This window comes from Xiphophorus couchianus, chromosome 6 (genome assembly GCF_001444195.1).
Source record: "Xiphophorus couchianus chromosome 6, X_couchianus-1.0, whole genome shotgun sequence".
Lineage (NCBI taxonomy): Eukaryota > Metazoa > Chordata > Actinopteri > Cyprinodontiformes > Poeciliidae > Xiphophorus > Xiphophorus couchianus.
Window position 1 is genome coordinate 17,266,294 of NC_040233.1, and position 19,748 is coordinate 17,286,041.

Below are 19,748 nucleotides of genomic sequence, written 5' to 3' on the forward strand. Positions count from 1 at the left end.
TGTAGCTGACATGCTTTTAAGTAAACATAATAAACAGTAGATTAATTAATATTTAGGAGAAGTACAATTCATTCAGTCACTCCTTGGATGTCATGATTGTTTGGTCTTTTTAAATTTAACTACAACAGCTTCTCAACGTGAGCTTACTTACTCAACGGGGCCAACACCCTGCTCTTAATGTAATACTTCAGATTTACCACTAGGTGCCAGTGTTGTCCCATGAAAATTTTAGCCCATCGGGCATCAATGTTACTGTTGGATTGCCGGTGAACCCAAAGCCTTTAAAAAAAAATCACACAACCGTTTGAAAAGTTTATTTCTACCATACACAAACTGTACAACACAGCGCATATCTGTTTATTATGAAATAGTAAAAGTAATAGGAAGTTTCCATTTTACAAACTACCCCAACTGAAAAAAACCATTACATTTTAATGTGAAAGAAAAAAAAAAAAAAGAAAATACAGTACAATTTCATACTAATATCGTTCCACAAAAAGAGCATTTTCACATTACAAAACATCAAATACTAACAGGGAGAAGAAAAAAAAAAAATATTATTCACAAAACTTCCTGAGCAAACAACGTGTGGTATAGGAATAATAATAATAATTAAAAAAAAAAAAACGTATAAAGGATTAAATTTAAAGAACATAATTGGGTTTTTAAAAGATTAAAATTCTTGTGTTTGGATAAAATATGGTTTCAATTTTCTGCAATTTGGCTCCTTTGCTATTACAATGTTTGTTTTTAAAACCGTCAAGGCTACATTGGACTAAAAATTAAATACATATTGCTTAAATGAATATTATGCATTTCCAACTCTTGGATTAATTTCAAACTGAGAGACTAAAAATATATGGAGATCTAAAGTAAATAAAATGTTCCCTTTTTTTCTATTTGTTGATCTAATGGAGACATAAAATATATTGGTACAAAAGTGCTGCTCAAAATAACAACTGATCAGCCTGTAACGACTGTTTATCTGTGATGATTAATTTAAACCAAATTGCCAGTTTTTTTGACACGGTTTTAAAATAGTTATTAAAATGTGCCAATAGGACATTTAAACTCTGATAGCTGTTGAAATGCTAAGTCCTGTGAGGAGAAAAGAGTAAAACAAAAGCCAAAGAAGAAGAAAAATAAAATTCAGTCTCAGTCATACTTTAAGAACCTGACTCATAGATTACAGCTACTGAAACACCAGTTTTCAAACAGTCATCAGGAACTCGTCCTCCTATGAAAATAATTGTACTGTAGAATAAATTAGACACCATCCACGTAATACTGTCCTACCACAAAACATAGTACTTGTATATTTTCATGGATTCATATACATTTAGGCACATACTATATGCACACTTCAGCGTGTGTGCACAGAAGGCAGTTTAATATCTATATTTCTGTAAAAAAACAAAGCAAAAAAAAACATGACAAAGTGAATTTTTGATTTTTTTTTTCTTTTAGATGCGCTCTGTTTGGGCATAAACTCACATTCGCTTCCCTAAATGATGCTGCATTCTCACCCCGCCTTGAGTATAAAAAGGTACAGTACTCTTGCATTGCATTTTGTTTTATTATCATATATATTTTTTTTAATCTCACTTTGTCTAATACATTCAGTTCCCAATAACAAAAGTGAAAGCAATGCCTAAAACTGGTGATACTTAGTTTTGGTAGGTTTTTTTTTCTTTGAAGGCAAGTTAAACTCATGAACTAATAAGAAGAGTAATAATAGACTAGCTTTTTCGACACTAGATGGCGAAAGTATGCCATTAAAAACTGGAATGTGCTTTTGTGTAATTTACAAAGTGCAGAAAAACCAACAGATTTCTCAAATATTAAGCATTTACAGTTCAAGAAATAAATAAAATCTGAGGAAATAAATACACTGAGGAACAAATATAGTAATAAATACCAATAATATAAGAATGACATAAACACATACAGATTAAAATCAAGCAAATCATACAAAATAATTAAGTGCAAGAGGGGATAAAAATAAAATAATCGTAATAAAAAATCTCACCAGGATAAATGCAGAAACAGTAAAAGCATTACAAATCTGGCTGGTAATTTTCTCAGTGCAGCGTGTTTACCGGGGAAATGCCGAACACATTTCCAAAAGCCTTGTCTTATACATGCAGCCGAGCCAGCACTCTTCAGTGAAATAGAGCTATCTAGTGCCATTATCCCAAGTCAAAGGAACCTCTTGGTAGCTCTGCAGCTTAAACATGGATGCCCTTAATAGCCTGTTTGATATTATCCAAGAGGGCCTTGCACTCCGGGGAGTATTCATGCTCCGAGTTGTTGTACATATCAGTTAATGTGTTCACATAGGCTTCAAAATTATGCTCACTGATGGGTCCCTGCAACAAAAACAAGTTTGACCATTAGTGGAAACAGTGCATCAGAAAATGACAATTTGAAGGAAACTAGTTTCCACTGACAGGTTCGACAGATGCAGTGTGTGGTCAAAGCTTACTGTACCATTTGAGGCAGCTGAATGTCTGTCAGGCTGTTAATGAGAGCTTGGCTGAGGCGAGCAAGCTCCTTCAGAAGGCTGTTATTGTGCTGTTCGATCATCTTGTTTTCCTCCTCAATTGTCTTCAGGTTGCATTCCATCGACGAGATCTGCTTTCGGGTTCAAAACCGAGGAGAGACTCATCAGATTAAGCGAGCAGCGATCACCCTGAACTGTTGCTTTTGAACACAATCTGTGGCAGTAAATACTTACCTGTGTTTGGAGGTGCATCATGTCTTCTTCAATTTTCATATTTGAGTTGTTCAATTCCTTGATTTCATGATCCAGATGGTGAATGTCCTCTTTGTTTTCAACGCCTGGATTACACAGACCCCAGGTATTATAGTTGAAAGTTTGTTTTTTTATGTAAACAATAACTTTAATTTTTTTAATTAACTCACCACTGCTGGTTTTCAGTTTGATAGTCATCATCTCCTCCTCTGAGTGTTTTTTCTTGATGCTCTGTGCATTCAGCGGGCACCCTGACAAGCTAGTCAAGCACAAATAACAGTTTAAGGATGTAGGACACCACCAAATCTACATAGACTTGTAAAGGATAGAGATGCAAAGATAAATTGTTGTTTTAGCTTGATGAGCCCTAACTGAGGACAGGCCAATCAGAAATGTAAAAATCCAATCTTTTTTTCTGAACAGTGAGTAGGTCAAATGCAAGCACTGTCATGTTGTGCTAACAGCAGCCCTCCTTGGTGTCGATATTTCTATTGAGAAAGCAACTATTAACATTAGCTATTATCATTATCACTGATTTTTGTTTTTTAGAAAGGATCTCACTGCAATAATGCAGATGTAACAAGTACAGTTACATCTATGACTCAGTTAAGTGCTTTGGAGTCTTCTGGACTAGATGAAATGCTATACAAGTACAGACTCTTTGTACATACAAGTACATACAACAAACAAGTATATACAACATTGTATGATGCATGTCTTATCATAAGAAATATATTGATTACAATAAAATAAAATCTTTTATACTCTTTCTTATCACATCATTACAATTCCCCACTATTTTCTGTCTTCTTCAAAATCTCATTCACTAAAATTGTACATATGTTTGTGTCATGTTGAAGCCAAGCAGTCTTCTGTAATTACTATATTGGTAACATTGCTTTTGCAATGATGACGCAAGGTTTTCAAGCAGATAACCGGATGGCTTATTTATGTACAACAAAGTTTTTTTTTTTTTTTTTTTTTTTACTCTTTTAAACATTTTGCTTCTGTCATATAACATCTTGGATTTGGAGATGCAGGCAGCCCTTGGGAAAACATGAAATAAAGGCCCATTTGTGCTGAAGAATACAGATGGAGTATTCTGTCCAGATTCATCGTTCAGTCCATGAACACCATGACAGAAATGGTGGAGCTTCCTCATAATCATGCTGCACCGACCACCTCTGTTTACTGCAGTCTTTCTTTTTATGTCTCTTTCTGAAACTGCACATTATCAAGATGGCTTCCACTGTGGGCTGTGATGCTTAGCAAAGTTAGAAACAGGCTTACCTATTTTCACACATAAAGGGAGCATGAATGGATCTTTAGGGTCCAATATCAACACTCTAGGTTGTGAAGACTGTTGTTTTCATAAGACTGTGTAAATTTTGCTAAAATTATCAAGTAATGGCCATGAAGCAAGGCTAGAAAAAGCCTATAAATTATAGTTGGTAAATAGAAATCAAAAGTTTTACCACTCCACGCTTTACAAAAATCAGAGATCGGAAATTGGTCACAAAATTTGGATCAGTGCACCACCAGTAAATGTGGCAATGTACAGTAAAGATGCAACATTACAGCCAGCAGTTATGCTGAGAGAGGAAATGGTAAACAAGTGACCTTACCTTCGGTGAGTGGCAAATACATTATTGGCATGTCCGAGGCCATTGCAGCCAGGCAAGGGACAATGGGGCAATTCTTGCTTGTTAGCCTTCCAGGCAAAGGGCAGGCCATTGATGGACGACTCTTTCTGTCTTTTAGCAGCTAGCGGACAACTGCCTGCACTGCGATGGGATGTGTATTTCCCCGATATATGGCCCTGCCCGTCACATCCAATCACGGGACACCTACAGGTCAAGAGATGTGTATGCTGAAATGCTGCGCACACTGCCAAAAAATCTAACAGGCTTGCATTTAGCAACAGTTATATGTTATTGCTTTCTTGCAGTACAAAACAGCGCTATTGTTAAACTACACAAAAAAGAGTATTAAAAAAATCACTTTCAATAACTAGACCGGAAGACTTTTTAACCATTACCTTGATTAATCCATGCAAATGCTGATTAAAAACAAAGTAAAAAAACTCCACAGACTCAAATAATCACATTAGCTGTAAGTTATTAATCCACTAAAACTTGGATTGGAATTAGCGCTCTGCTCGGTTTAGTGCGTGCATTTTGCGGTGAGCAATATTTGTTTCTGGGGGGGAAAAAAACATCAGCACAACTCATGCTGAATGTCATTAAGAGTTTGTCAGTTGCATTTCCAGGCCTGTTTTCTGCAGGTCAGTAATGGAGTGACATGAATTACAGATAATTGTCATGTTCCCCCCTCATGCGAAAGAATGTAATTTGGAGGTGGCTAACCCATTCCCTTATTGATAAAGGTGAAAGGTCGCCTGAGATGATCCAAATGGCACACACACTGTGGAGTGCTGCCTGCAAAAAGCCTGTTTCAGCATTTTGTTACTACACAGCATGGCCTCACTTATAGGACAAAACAACATCAGTCCCCATTACTTACATCCACCACAGGTAGGTAGCTTGATGCAAGGCACCCAGACAATGGAGGCATGCCATATGGCTCACTATTTACAATAATCTAGGGACATTTGTTACCATCCCCCGTTTCTCTCTTAATGTGTATGAGATCTACTCCTCTATAATTCCTAAGCTCATGGCCTTGCATTAGTAATTAAAAAGAAAAAATCAGGGTCCAGATGTAGAAGTAAACAAGGGCTCATATATCTGACTTTGGATTTAAACTCCAAATCAATTACATTATTCTTTTTTTTTCTCAATAACACTTTCACAGGCAACAGTGATTAGAGCAAATGAGTGCCGTGCCATCATCAGTTCGACATTTTCTTAATGTAATATAATTATAAAGAAAGCACTTGGCGTAAAGTGGTAAGCCAGATATTCCATTCAAAAACTAGGACCAGCACAAAACCCAAGGGAAAATAAAATCCTACAAAAACACACTGCTAATCCCTCCACAAAATAATTCACTAATGTTGTGGACAACAGAAGTATTATTTTCTTTGTTTAACTTCACGGCCTCCAGGTATATAACGCACGAAAGCACGATGCCGGTTTTGGTTTGTTGCCTTGTTTTATTTTCATACTAACATAACGGCGGAATGAGGACAGTAAAAAAAAAAAAAAATCTTACTTAAGCTCCTGCTCATCTTTGTCATCCTTGTTTGGTGTGAGCTTCAAACCTCCTTTCCTGGCACGTGGACAACCTGACAAACTGAAAACATTTGGAGAAGGTGAAATAACACAAACCTACTGAGAAGTTCCATTAAAGGCTAAAAAGGGACAGAATGCCTACAATATAGATAGATAGATAGATAGATAGATAGATAGATAGATAGATAGATAGATAGATAGATAGATAGATAGATAGATAGATAGCAGCTAAGTTTTTAAAAACAAGAATTCAAAAAGTGCAGCATGTTTGCTGTTTAAAGTGAGACTTTCACCATCTGCTTGAATGCCACGATTCTGACAAATATATTTCATGCTCAGTGGTGATGGTGCCTTTTTTTCTCCATCTTTCTCTCTCGCTCTCTACCTTCTGTGCGAAGCATAGTTCCCAGTCACATGTCCAGATCCATCACAGCCAGGTGTTGGGCACCTGCAGGTTGAGAGACACAGACACCAGGTGCTTTTTACAGCATAAAGTGGATCAATGGTAATATGCAGGAAAGCAGCACAAATAGCTAAACGAGTTCATGTTGAGGACATGGAAATCTTGCATAGTGTGTAATGGGAATGAAAGGGATAAACAGATCTGATATGGGGGAAAGCAGAGGCGAATTCAATGGAAGCAAGAACAAGCTGCCTAGTTTTATGTGAAAAAGGCGTTAAGAAACAAAAATACCCATTTTTAAAGCACATACTTTAGTTCCTGAGAGTTGGCTGCCATCAGTGATTTGAGAGTTTTGTCAGCCAGGGGACATCCAGACACACTGGAGAGGATAAAGAGCTAAGAGTCACTTTAATTCATGCTTTGATCACTGTTGGATTAAATCATCACAATGCATAAATAATACAATATTATTTAAAAACACAACTTCCTCCTCAGGAAAAGAAAACCTTTTTCATCAAATTGTCATTTAATATTATGAACTGTGAAACCTGCAGTTTGTGACAAGTTTAAGCAATAAGCACTGTTTGCCTTGGCTGCATAACTTTGAGCTGCTGCTAATGAGACTGTAATTAATTGCGCTACCTCCGATGTGATGCATAATTCCCTGTCACATGGCCGCTGCCATCACAGCCTGGGGTCGGACAGCTGCACAGGGAACACAAAGCATTTAATACACAGATTACTCCACTTCCCACAGACTTTGCCAAGCTGCGACTGACATCTTTTATTTGACACTGAGAGCCCTCTCATTGACGTTAAAAAGAAACAAGAGTTAGTAGAGCGAGAAGTTTAGTAAGTGTTTGTGATCACAGTACTTAGGATTCAGTGTGGTAATGTCTCTGAGCGTCGTTCGGGAGATCTCAGGGGAAGCTGTGCTGTGCAAAAAACTACAGGGTCCTACTTTTCTGGTGGGAAGACCCAGTAGAGTAGAGCATGCACTCTAACTACAAGAGTCAAGAGTTGTGCAAAGCTTTTACAGGGAGAAAACTCACTTTTAAACAGACACAATTCTTCTCCACATGAACCTGCAGACATATCAGTTACAGTCAAATGTGACACAGGGAGTTTCATTTGACCCACTTAAATCAATCTGCTCTTGGGTTCGGAGTTACACTTTTAAAAAAAAAAAATCATTAATACTGACCATCTGCCGACTAAAAGGGAGGATCAGCTTACACATATCTGACTGAATAAAGATGCTGCAAGATGTTTCAGCATTTAACCCTGGATAGCCTACCTCAAAAGCTCCTTCTTTGAATCCCGTAGCAGCAGCTTGGCTTTGGAGCTTAACATACTGCCGTCCCCTGGATAGTGCTGGTCCTCCAAGGACACCTGATCGTAATCCTCCTGAAGAAAAAAACAAAACAACAACATGGCTAGAAACTCTCTCTTCACTGACCTAAAAGTCAATAATTAAGAAAACCCCTTTGTAATACTCTTAAAACATTTGCTAAAGGTTAGAGTGCAGCGAAAAGAGATTAGACCTGAGGACACTCTGGAGGTAAACCATATATCCATTTAAAGCAATCCACAAAGTGTTTATGATGCAAAGCCATGAAGTACTGATGTTTGTATTTAAATTCAACAACTTATATCTACAACACATAAGTCCCGTCTTTGAAACATAAGAAGCCATATTATGGTTCATTCAGAGTCCCTTGCACAACAACATGGAGCACAGAAACACTGATTTAGCAGTGTAATTAAGTTTGATATATTATTCAGACATGCTGTCACTATGTCTTTAAAAATGTCACTATAAATATGTTTTAAGGCACTACGTGTCAATAAGAAACAATATTATGTCACTAAAATTAAAGAGAAAGGTGACTTAATTTCTGTGGGCCATCTTAAAAAATACACACATTTATACTTCTCAGTTCAGACTAAATCTTTAAATGTTTTGATTATTTATTTGTTGCAAATATGTTCAAACATTCCTCCTTTCACCATTTCTGCTTTTCACACATTTTATTACCTTATAAAATTCTTTAAAAAGTATAGATTAAGGTATTACCACATCACTAAAGTTTAAATGTAATTTATAAATTAACAAAGTATGTATCCTAATTTGTAAAAGTATTGTACTTAACTTTAAATTTAAATTTTATTATTTACCACTCTGCATATTTACTTAAATGTTGCGCAAACATAAATGTGCTTTACATTTAAAGATCTCACTAAAGAACAAGTGAAGCAGTTCAAAAACTATGTATCAGAAAGTCTTTAAAAAATATAGCATAAGTCCAGACCATACAAAACAAAACCGTCTGGGCTCTAAAAAATTAAAAGGTTTAGACTAACTGGTGAACCAATAAATGAATACCTTTTGTCTTACTGTTCTTAATTCATCTGACTACATACAAAACTGTAATTTGTTTGTTACGTCAGCTCCTTAAATAGCTTTTTTATTCTATGAAATATAATATGTAATTTGGTAATAAACTCACATATTGCTGCTTATACTTAAATCTAACTGATGTTTTAGATATTAGCTTTTATCTAAAAGATTAATCTAAAAAATAAGCTAACCTGTTCAAATCTCACTTTATCTGACAATATCTTTCTAAAACTCTTTGATAAATGTTAGACAGTTTGGCAAAGTTTAGAGAATTTGAAGCAAAGATGTTAAAAGTTAGATTCCTTTTACTTTTGTTAACCCTAGGGTTAGGGTTATTTGGTTGTTTGTCAGTGTTTTTCCTGTCTTCATTTGCTTTCAATGGAAATTTCTTGGATTTTTAAAAATCTACAGCAAAAATTGAAAAAATACTTAAAACAGGTACAGATAAATTTTGATTAAAAATTAATTACTATAAAGCTGAAACGAATGCTTGTCTACATGTTACAATCCCTTTCCGTCACATTTTCCCCTTCTATCCTCAACAGTTTCATTTGTGTTTTTACATCACAAGCAGCTTTTTACCTCTTTGTCCTGTAAAACATGTGCTTTGCTGAAGTTGACAGGGATGGAGTTCTCCCAGGTTTCTCTGTCACACAGCGGCTGGTAGAAGGCGGGGCCGATGAGTAAACTTCCGCCTTTCGCCAGGGCAGACTCAGGAGGCAGCAGCTGTTCGTCCGAAGGTGTTTTGGCCCGGGCTTTTCCATTTTCTTTGCACTTCTTCATGCTTAGGTCCAATGTCCCATTTTCATCCACCTCAATTAGCATATCCTAAGGAAAAAAAATCCCCAAAAAACAGTTACAGAATCCAGTTGACACATGTAACAACATGTTATAAAACAAATAATTATTTTAGTGCTGCGAGTGATAAAATGTAGGGGGGGAAAAAAGAAAAATCAAAGGTTTTTTCTAATTACGATAAGCCAGCAGTCATGCTGCAAAAACTTTCACCCCTTTCTCTGTAAACATGAATAAAATGACTTAAAAACGCAGAGCAAACAACGTATTTAAATAATTCATACAGCAGTTATCTCACACCAGACAAAATACCAAACTAAGCCAGCATTAATTCTGCTCAACACAAAAAAAAATAATCACTGGTGTGTAGTTTTTTTTTGTTGTTTTTTTTTTTTGGTGACAGCTGTATCATCTGTTTTCTAGGACACACAACCAAGATGGCAGCTGGGAGTCAGGGTGGGCGTGTGTTTGTGTGTGTGTGTTTTAGATGGGGGGTTGGGTTGTTGGTTCTAGGTCATCATTATTAAAGCAAAAATTAAAAAGCTTAATGTGGCATAAGTTTCCCCTGCTGACAGATGTGTTTGTCGTTTGTGCATTTGGTTTTTAGTACTGAAACGTACTGTCATTGTGACTTATGACTCTGTTAAGGTATTAAAAGTTGGACCTCATTAGAGGCTAAAATCCTTTTTTCCATAAATGAAACCAATTACTCAATCCATATGTTTCATTAAACCCTATCTATGATTATAGGGTCAATTATTAATGGTAGTTTGATTAATTAAGAGTAATTTTCATAAATGTGACTGTCTAGTTTAATTATCCTGCACTGAAAATGGCATTAGTGTGAAATTAAATAACTTTTATTAATTTATTGTGATTTAATGTTAGCAGAAATCGAAAGCAAAAACATTTGCTTTTCTCTCTCTTTTGTTTCATTGAATAACTATAACAGCAGTTTCACACTTTTCCTTGTTTTTTTTTTTTTAAGCGTCTGGATAGATTTCTTTCTGGTATATTTCAAAGTGTAATATATTTACATATGCATATAAGTTAAAGCATCCAGTGACATATAACACTCTAAATATGGCCCCCTCTTTTTCAGACGCGAAAGCTGTTCTTCATTTTGTGTGTCTGTCCAAGACAACTAAGCTGTAAACGAGAACAGATGATTAACTTGCTAACACTGTTTTATTCATTCAGTGGGCTGGTACCTGGTACAGGGCCACATTCTCAGCTCAACAAGCTGGGAGACAAGGATCTGTGCTGTGTAGGTGTGGAAACCTTGAATCATCTACAGTACACAGTGCACGTATGTAACCCACAGAATGTGATCAATATTAATCATGACGTGAGTTGGGAAGTTGTTGAACACAATGCCATGTTGGGCATTCGTCGCAAGCAGAAGACATTTTGATCTGCACACATTTTCCTGCAAAGAGTTTGGATTTGGTGTGAATTAAACTTTTGATATGTTAACTCCTTTTGCTAATTGGCTTAATCCGTTTGAAGGCTTCTAAAGACGATCTGGTGTAGACACACAGCCTATGCTGGATCATATAACTAAGCAAAATATCCTCTGCCATCTGCACTGGGCAAGATGCATCTTCAGACATCAGTTCAAGGGTTTTACATGCCAGCTGATGTCAAAACAAAATACAATGCCACATGTTTCACCAAAAAACAAGAAAAAAAAAAAGAGATGAGCAGTCTAAAAGGGAAAAGCCGGCAGATTTAATTTTTTCTTCAGACGTGATTTATTGGCGGTTCTTGAATGAATGACGGCCCGGTAAAGACCTTCCTTCCACAATCAAGAGCAAAACAAAAAATATAACTATATATTATTTTTTATTATTATTATTTCACAAACAGTCACATCTGGTTAGAATAATTAATCTCACATTTAACCAGACTGTATTTTAGTTTGCAAACTAAAGATGAATAAATTGAGACTAAATCCCTTATATAAAACTGTAAAGCGGCCTTCTGTGTCGCATTTATTATGTCTCTTGAATAAGATCCCAACTTTAACATTGGCTGCATTGTGTACTCATATTTTCATAAATTTTTTACATTGTGCACCACTATGTTGTCTGCCTAATCCCCTTTAACTGGACGTAAGCAATACAAAAAACTTGCTTTGTGAAACTAACAATTTTTTTTTCCCTATTTGTTTTATTTTGGAGAGCTCATACTGCTATCTAGCACAATGCCATTTTGCTCCTACAAAAGATTCAAGAGCAAAATGGCAGGTTAACACTAGAGGTAAAAAAACCCAGATTTTTTTCCTTGGTGTCGAGCTTGAACTCTTTGCACCAAAGTCTCTTTTGTTTCCCTTTCATTTCACTCACAAATCAGAGCTCTTTTAGAGAACAACAACAAAGACCTTTCCAATGGCCTAATTTTATTACCTTGGTTGAGGTTGCCAAGGCCTGGCCGCTGATGGTTTCCATGCTCTTCCGGTAGCGAGTGGAGAGGTTAAGAATGGCGGCTGTCGCTGCAGTGGCCTGGAGACAGTCTTCTTTTTTGAATTGACTCGGAGGACTATGTTGACCAGAGTTGGGCACGCAGCCACCCGAAGCTCCGAGTATGCCAGAATACTGCTGAGGTGCTAAAAGACAAACAATCCGGCCATTTAGCTGCTAAGGCACAATGTGTTAAACTCAAACATCAAAATCCTTAGAAATATTTAAAAGAAATCTTTGTAATACATAGAGTTGAATTTTCATTCCCAAAAAGTATGAAACTTACAGTCAGGGTATTGCAACATTTCCTGGTCTTGGTTGGTCCCGAGCAGTGGCTGTTTGCCGAAGACCTGTGCATCAAAGCTGGCATAATCGAAGCGAATTCGGCTGTACTTGTCCATTTCTTTTGTGAGACTGGTTTGCAAGGCTGCTACTGGATGAGATAGCCTGTAGTTCAGTTGGTTCATTTCAAACTTCTTTATTAAGCTGATTGCCCTAAAAGTAGGAGAACAGAAGAGTGTGCCTTATTGTATAAAAGAATTTACAAACAAAGGTGGCTGAACAGTTAATAAAAAGCAGTAAAACTGTAGACATTGTGTTTATTCATTGAGGGATGCCAGTGCTTTTGTACAAATGGAGCCTGGAATCTAATGTGTGTTGAAGATCCACAGTCAGGTTGCCAGACTAATTAATATAGAAGGAATGGGCATCCTGCCCATGATATATCCACAGGGAACAAAGAGTTCTGCTCTTTTATCATTCCTAATAGAGAGGAACTCACAGGAGCAGCAAGCGTCACTTATGTTTGCTTGGAAAGCTCAGATTTAGGCTGTGTGTTCAGCTGGGATCAGGGAATGAACATATTCCACTTTTCCTCAATAATGATAGTCTTTATCAGTTTTTTTCAGATGATCTCAGCTGTGTGTAAAGAACTGAGTCCACCACTGAGCTGAAATGTCATTGTTTGTCCGCATGTGCTCACACTGAGCGCAGTGAAAGTCCAAAAACATGATCTGGCGCCATACCTCGGCGAGCGGTCAGGTGTTTGTCTGCACTTCAGGCTCTCATCTTGAGGTTTGGAGACTTTCACTGCGGCAGCAATGGGGCAGCCTGAGAGACTGGTAGGGGAGAGGGGATTAAACACATTAGGTGAGCTCTGTAACTCATCACCAAACAGGGTGCAGATTTTCTAATGGCTTCTATCTGTGGTTGTACCTCCGGTGGGTGCTACGGTTGCTGTTGACATGGCCCCTTCCTGTGCACCCAGGTGTAGGGCACTTGAGGACGTTTTCATGCATTGCCAGAACTGCGTAGACAAAAACAAACAGACAGACGACACGAGAATTGAACATGAAAGGAAAAGTTATGTTTTAAGATTACAATCAGTGCAAATACAGTACCAAAAGCTTCAATATATGTTGAATGATTTTAGGTAAAAAAAAAAAAAAAAAAACAATGTAAAGCAGATAGCGACACTGAAGTTAAAAGAAAATTATAAATAGTTTTAAATTTAAAAAAAAAATCGGTATAAATAATAAACAAACTTATAGAAGCGTCTTTCATTCTAAGTCTTTTGTCCTATTGTTGTACTTCATTTGCACATCAGCAGACAGACAGATCATGTGACCCGTTCTTCTTCGCAAAATAGCCCTAGTTTAGTCAGATTGGACAGATCTGAAAACTTACGTTTTCAATTTTCCCTCAAATTCTCAACTAGATTTAGATTTAGATTTTGACTGGGCCACTTTAATGCTCCAACTTTGATCTTTACCAATCCGTTGGAGCTCAGGCTGTATCCTTTGAGTCTCAAGAATTTTGTATTGTCTCACTGGTTCTGATAGGCACCATATGTACCCCCCTTCCCATCAGCTCTGATCAGGTTCCCTGCCTCTGTGGTAGAAAAGCAATCCCACAGCATGATGCTGCCACCCCACTATTTCATAAACATGGTGGTAACATCATGCTGTGGGAATTCTTTTTTGCAGCACAGTAGGTGCAGGTTTTTACACTTTAGATTTTTATTTGTAAACATTTTTGAAAGCCATTAACCATTTTTCTTCTGCTTTGATTAAATATGCACTGCCTTAGGTTGTTCTTTCTTATAAAAACCCATTGAAACACAAAAATATAAGATTTGAAAACATTTAAGTTATTAATACTTTTTAAAGAAACCGTGCTGCATATAACATCATATATTTCTGTGCATTAACTGATGTTTCACAGAACAAGAAGAAAGATCCTGCAGGGACATAATAAGGAGGAAAAAGCAAAAAGCTGTTTGCTTATTGAGTAAAATGCTGTTATGTGGCTGAAATGTAAACAGCTTAGCAAAAAGAGGAGCGAAAATAAGACAGATTACATTCTTTAAACCAAATGCATTGTTAAAGGTCCGCTCTGTATCCTTAGAAAGTTCTCCTCTGTACATATCCGCCAATTAGTTTATTGGAGTTGTCTATTTATTTTTGAATTATTGCGGCTGGAAGCCCTTTGATTTGCAAATACAGCCTGCAGTCTAAAAGCATGTGCGTTTTTGAAAAACTTAATTACTTTTTCTGTTCCCTTTTGTAACATTACCGTTTAATGTTCAATGTTTGTTGAGTTATATTGAAATGACTTAACAATCGCCAATGTGGGGGGAAAAAGGAGAATTCAATATTCAAACATTATGAGTAAAAGAAAGAAAATCCTTTAAGTTTATGTGTAAAGTTTTTTTGTTGCTCATCTTTGAACTGAACTAAATGTATAAGCAGGCTTTTTGTGTCTTTTGCTTTTGCTAAGAGGTTTTCAATTACTGCGGCTGATTGTAAATGGTAAAACCAGAGTTTTTTTTTTTTTTCTTAAATAAAAATTATCCCACTAAACGACGTTGCTTCGGTAACTCACTCTCAGGGGGAACTCGGACTTTGTGAGGACATCCAGACAGACTCCTATGATGTGGGTACAAGCCTGTCACATGACCAGTGCCATCACAGCCGGGGGTTGGACACTTTATATCCTTTTTATCTGTCCTGGGAGAGTCTACAGACATAGGAAAAGAGCTCATTTTTACAGCAAGTAAAACGGAATTGTTTCTGTTTCAAACATAAAAAGCAAAAAAGAAAATTAAGTCTACACGTTAAGATTTTCCAAGGTTCAATATGTCTGAAGCATTTAAAAAAAAAAATTGAAATATCATGCACCGGCAAAACCGTTTTGCACTACATGCATCTATTAAGCTGTCGTTTTAGTTAAGGCTGCAGTTTAACACAGGGCATTCACTTCTTAATGCCCATCCATCGAAAGATTACATCCAGGATTACACATTTATCTGCAGTCATTTGAAGAATCCGAGGGAAACATGAGGTACTTTAGCAGGATTTAAGACTTATGGTCATGGTTAAATATCCAGTTGATTCCTATCAAAATCCAATATTCTGAGTAGCACCAATTCCATATTAAAAAAATGTTCTTCTTTATATTTTAGTCTGTTTATTTATTACCTCACTTGTTGCCAAAATGTTTTTAGTCCTTAAGAGGATTTCCATCCTCTGATTCCCCCGCTACTCCCCTGCATATGCTTCTTTTATTCCTTTCAAATGTTTTTCGGCGCACACAATCTTCTAAATAACAAGTCATCTTATCTGATTTACACTAGATGGAGGATTCTGTTTTTTTTTTTTATTCTTGAACAATATTAGAATGTTCCAGATCATTTTCTTAGTGTTAATACCTTTGCCTCCATGGTAGTTGAGCCTGCTCTCTATGTCCATCATCCTATGATGCCTTCTCTCGCTGGTCATCTGCTCCAGCAGGAATCGATCCATTTCTCTGTAGGCGTGGTGTAGGGCCTGCCTCTGCTCCGTCTGCAGGGCGATGGCCTGCTCCAGCAGGCTCAGGTTCACTCTTCCTCTGCTCATGTCAAGGCCTCTGTCGTGGAGGCCCAGAGCCCAGCCGTCAAGCCTGGGCAGCCTGTCTGCCTCTGCCTCCCCCTCGCTGTCCTCCTCAGCGGGGAGCAGCCTGTACCTTAAAGCTTCGGCTTGGAAAATGCTTGCTCTGCCTATCGGACTGCCCAGTTCAGACTCTTCCTTCATGTGGCTGTTTCTGCCTGGAAGGTCTTCGGAGGCTCGAGAAGGGCTGCAGTTTGAGCTGTGGTCTTTGGCAGACAGAGACAGGGGCTCCCACTCAGCTTCCCTCATGTCTCCGTATGGACTCTGCGGCGATGAGGTGCCGCTCATCCTGTCTTGACTTTGGTCCTCTTCTTCATTGTTAGGGAACTCCTCATCCTCCTCCGCCATTAGATGCTCAGAGGTGTCCAGCTCACACTGGGGTGAGCCGTTAGATGTAACTTCAGGCCATCTGAGCAAAACGGAGTTTGACGCAGAATCCAGGCAGCTGCTTTTGTCAGCCGCTCCATTCACTGCTTTAAAATTTCCATCTGAAACAACAGGACAACATTCATTACTGCGTTGGATAGTGAACTTGCACTGCTTTTGCCCTTTGAATAATAAGAATTGTATTTCTTTAGTAATCTTTAGCAAATCCCTTAAAGGTTTTAGGTTTTCTCTTACTTCTCTAATAATATTCAGAGAAAAACATGTTTTTATAAGCATCAACAGGGATTTATAACATTTATACATGCTGCAGAGGAAGGATAATCAACAGTCATAAGGTTGCACAATTTCCAAGCAATTCTGACATATTTTTCAAAACATATGTAAAACCTTCCTTCTGCTAGTTCAGCGTAAAAACCTATGACATAAGGAAAACAATTGCTTTTCACTTTGTTGTTGTCTCCATCTGGAGCAACAACTCAATAAAGATTTAAAACAAGATTATGAGAGGATTTGCAGGACATGGGCAGAACACAATTTTTTATTCCAATTCATGATCTGCATTTTAAAGTGCAAGCCGAGGAGCAACATGTTGTCTGTCAAATCTGATTTAAGGAGCAAAAAAGTGCTGTTTCTAGGAGTAAAATCAGAGGAAAAGTGAGGGATTAATTAAAACACAAATTTAGAAATTTGGAAAAGTTAAAATATTAATTAACATGAATGCTTAAACAGGACAGAAACAAGCATTTTTTGTGTTGGTAAAAAAAAAATTTGTAATAAATTGTCAGCAGCTCTGGTCTAATTTCCATGAAATCTCAAATTTAATAAACATGACCTTAAATTGCTGAAGAATTTATCAATTTGGCTTAGTTTAATTTATATTTTTTCGTTGAAAACTCATCCACTGTTCTTAAAGCTGGTGACCTTTTGCACTTTTACACAGAAAATAAGGGCCTTCCAAAATTCTGAAATATGTAAAAATACAAGTCTTCCTACTGCTAAGAGTGAATATTACTGAAAATCAAACTTAAGCAAAGTGTTTTATGTGATAATATTGAAATTATAATAGAGTAGAATATGTGTTGGGTAGCATTCTATATAAATTATATTTCTGTTTTATATGCCAATAAATGTCAGAATGGATGTTATGAGACTTTTTTTACATTGGTTTTGTTTATATAAAAATCAGCATGTAGTTAAATTCCTCTGCTCTGACATGATACCATATATAGCATATTTTGTGACTTTACTGGATATTATTAAACTCTGGATATATTTCTCAACGTCCTTAAATTTTACAACCATATTAAAAAGAAATAAATCTGTTTTCTGCGGGTTATTTTGCAAAGAGGTCTTTATCATTTCATTTGCATTAACCCACAGATCCTTTATCATTTAGAATAAATCCCAGTCACATGTACAGAGGGCCAGAAGATTTTAGGAAATGCCGATCTGGTAAAGAGACAAAGAGGGTTAGGGTTATCCCTGAAAATGAATCGAGACAACACTTTGCTAACACTGCTGATCATGTTAAGTCATGGTCAGTGATTAACAAAGGAAAGCTATCATCTGGATTGATTCAACAAAATCTCTCCTGATCCCCAAACCATTTAAACTTATGTGTTATTAAAGCTCTTTAGACGGTGAAGGTTTTTTTTTTTTTTTACTTTCAGCAGGCTGAACTGGAGGTCTGTGTATCCACATAAGTAGCTGAACATTAGAGTCCAAACTAAAAGTGGGATTCAGTGGACTGAGAAGATTGATAGAGATGGATTGTGAGAATCAGATCACATGGTGCAGAGAATGATATAGAAACAGGCATTAGCAAAAAGCTGAGACTTAATAACAAAAACTCTTAATCCTGACCAAAAGAGCTTTAAAATCACAGGCATTATGTGTCGCTCATAAAACAAAACTACCTATCAGTAAAAATACAGGATTTGGGGCTTTGTTGAGTATGAGGGACTTTTACTTGTCTGGCTCAGGCAACATTTCAGTGGGTCAATATTTCCTACTGACAGCAAGAACAGAAAAAAAGAATGTCTGAAGGCAAACCTTGTTGAATGAAAAATTAAAGTCAGCAACACGTATTTACATTTATGAGGCAAGGGTTTTTGTTTTTCATCCAGATGGATTCCCAGGCCTGACACAGCCGCATACAGTCAGACACGCACACACACATACACACACACCCCTTGAAGTGTAGTGGAAAAAAAGGAAAGAGACGGAGGAAAAAAACTTGGATCCCTCCACTGGTTTGTGTGTTGGAACAGGTGAACAGTTTGTACTCCAGAATAGCCATTACCAGCACTCTGCAGCAGGGCTGCAGTTGGCTGGAGCTGAACGCAGCGTGGCTCAACAAAACAAGAGGCTTATTTTTTCCTCCCTTTTTGTTAAAATGCAGATATGACCAGCTTCTCTCCGCAAAAACAACAACAAAAAATTTCTTACAGCTTCCAGTCCACTTTTCCAATTTTTCTTTTTTTTTTTTTCACAGAAAATAGCCCCACGAATCTGACAATAACAGCAAAATATGCCGTGAATATGCTTAACAATATTCTTGTTGTTGTTGTTTTTGACACATTTCAGATTTATTTTTTGTAGTTTTTGGTATTTTCTTAGTGTGTTTTACACTAACTCCACTGAATAATAAGTTTATATGAGGAAAAATAAACAGCAGTAACCTGAATATAAACAGTGAATTACTTAAATCACTGTAGTGTAATATGAACCCAGGAAACAAATAAATTCCATTTCCAATAAATCCACACAATTTTGGTGAGCTACTCTCCAGGTCCATTTAACTACACACATGTGTACTATAATGAGCCGAAGACATTATGCCTAATTATGTATTAGACTGTGTTAGAGGGCCTAACAAAAGCTTTTGAAAGGGACAATTACGTTTGTTGCTTAGTTACATCGTTAAAAATATACCGAATCAGTGCAGATTATAGTGGGCGAGAATGCACATGTACGCCATGAGCGTTGTTGCCAAAATGCACAAAATTCAGTTAATCCGGAAAAAAAAAAATTTCTTCTTCTTTTGCAATGGACCGGAGTATAAGTGGTGCATCTGAACTGTTAAAAAATACAAGCCAAAAAAAAAGTGATACCAACAAAGAAAAGGGAAGTTTTAATTTAAATCAAGTGAACTGGTGCACGCCTCCATTCAGTTTTTATTGTATGGAATCAATGGGTTTGGCTTAGCTATTAAAGAAGGACAGATGAGGGGTCTGAAATCTGGCCTCATCAAGAGGGGGTAAAGCCACGCCAAAAATATCATGGCAGATCAGCTGTCAAAACTTCAATTTGTGGACGTGAGACACAACTAATATGGGCCCAGCAGTGTAGTCTTTCACTTCCACTGCACAATGACTGCGGCTGCTGGCTGATGGCAGAGGGAGGGGAAATATGAATGCAACAGA

At 37.1% G+C, this 19,748-nt stretch overlaps 1 protein-coding gene across 8 annotated transcripts in view; it reads right to left on the reverse strand.

Moving 5' to 3' along the window:
- Positions 1–299: 299 nt before the first annotated feature.
- st18 (ST18 C2H2C-type zinc finger transcription factor) overlaps positions 300–19,748 on the reverse strand; it is a 47,643-nt gene continuing 28,194 nt past the window's right edge. For 5 of the 8 annotated variants that reach the window (XM_028019455.1, XM_028019452.1, XM_028019458.1 and 2 more), the window contains 17 exons: positions 15,720–16,424; positions 14,894–15,028; positions 13,226–13,316; positions 13,036–13,128; positions 12,297–12,505; positions 11,957–12,156; positions 9,336–9,581; positions 7,650–7,759; positions 6,995–7,057; positions 6,663–6,731; positions 6,335–6,397; positions 5,930–6,010; positions 4,381–4,602; positions 2,926–3,014; positions 2,738–2,841; positions 2,491–2,637; positions 300–2,369 (listed from right to left, as the gene is read on the reverse strand). In XM_028019455.1, the coding sequence (XP_027875256.1) occupies positions 2,229–2,369; positions 2,491–2,637; positions 2,738–2,841; positions 2,926–3,014; positions 4,381–4,602; positions 5,930–6,010; positions 6,335–6,397; positions 6,663–6,731; positions 6,995–7,057; positions 7,650–7,759; positions 9,336–9,581; positions 11,957–12,156; positions 12,297–12,505; positions 13,036–13,128; positions 13,226–13,316; positions 14,894–15,028; positions 15,720–16,424 (2,768 nt within the window). In that variant the 3' untranslated portion in view covers positions 300–2,228. Of the gene's footprint in view, positions 2,370–2,490; positions 2,638–2,737; positions 2,842–2,925; positions 3,015–4,380; positions 4,603–5,929; positions 6,011–6,334; positions 6,398–6,662; positions 6,732–6,994; positions 7,058–7,404; positions 7,438–7,649; positions 7,760–9,335; positions 9,582–11,956; positions 12,157–12,296; positions 12,506–13,035; positions 13,129–13,225; positions 13,317–14,893; positions 15,039–15,719; positions 16,425–19,748 lie in introns of those variants that run through there. The other 3 variants (XM_028019454.1, XM_028019459.1, XR_003595771.1) reach the window with 3 other exon arrangements.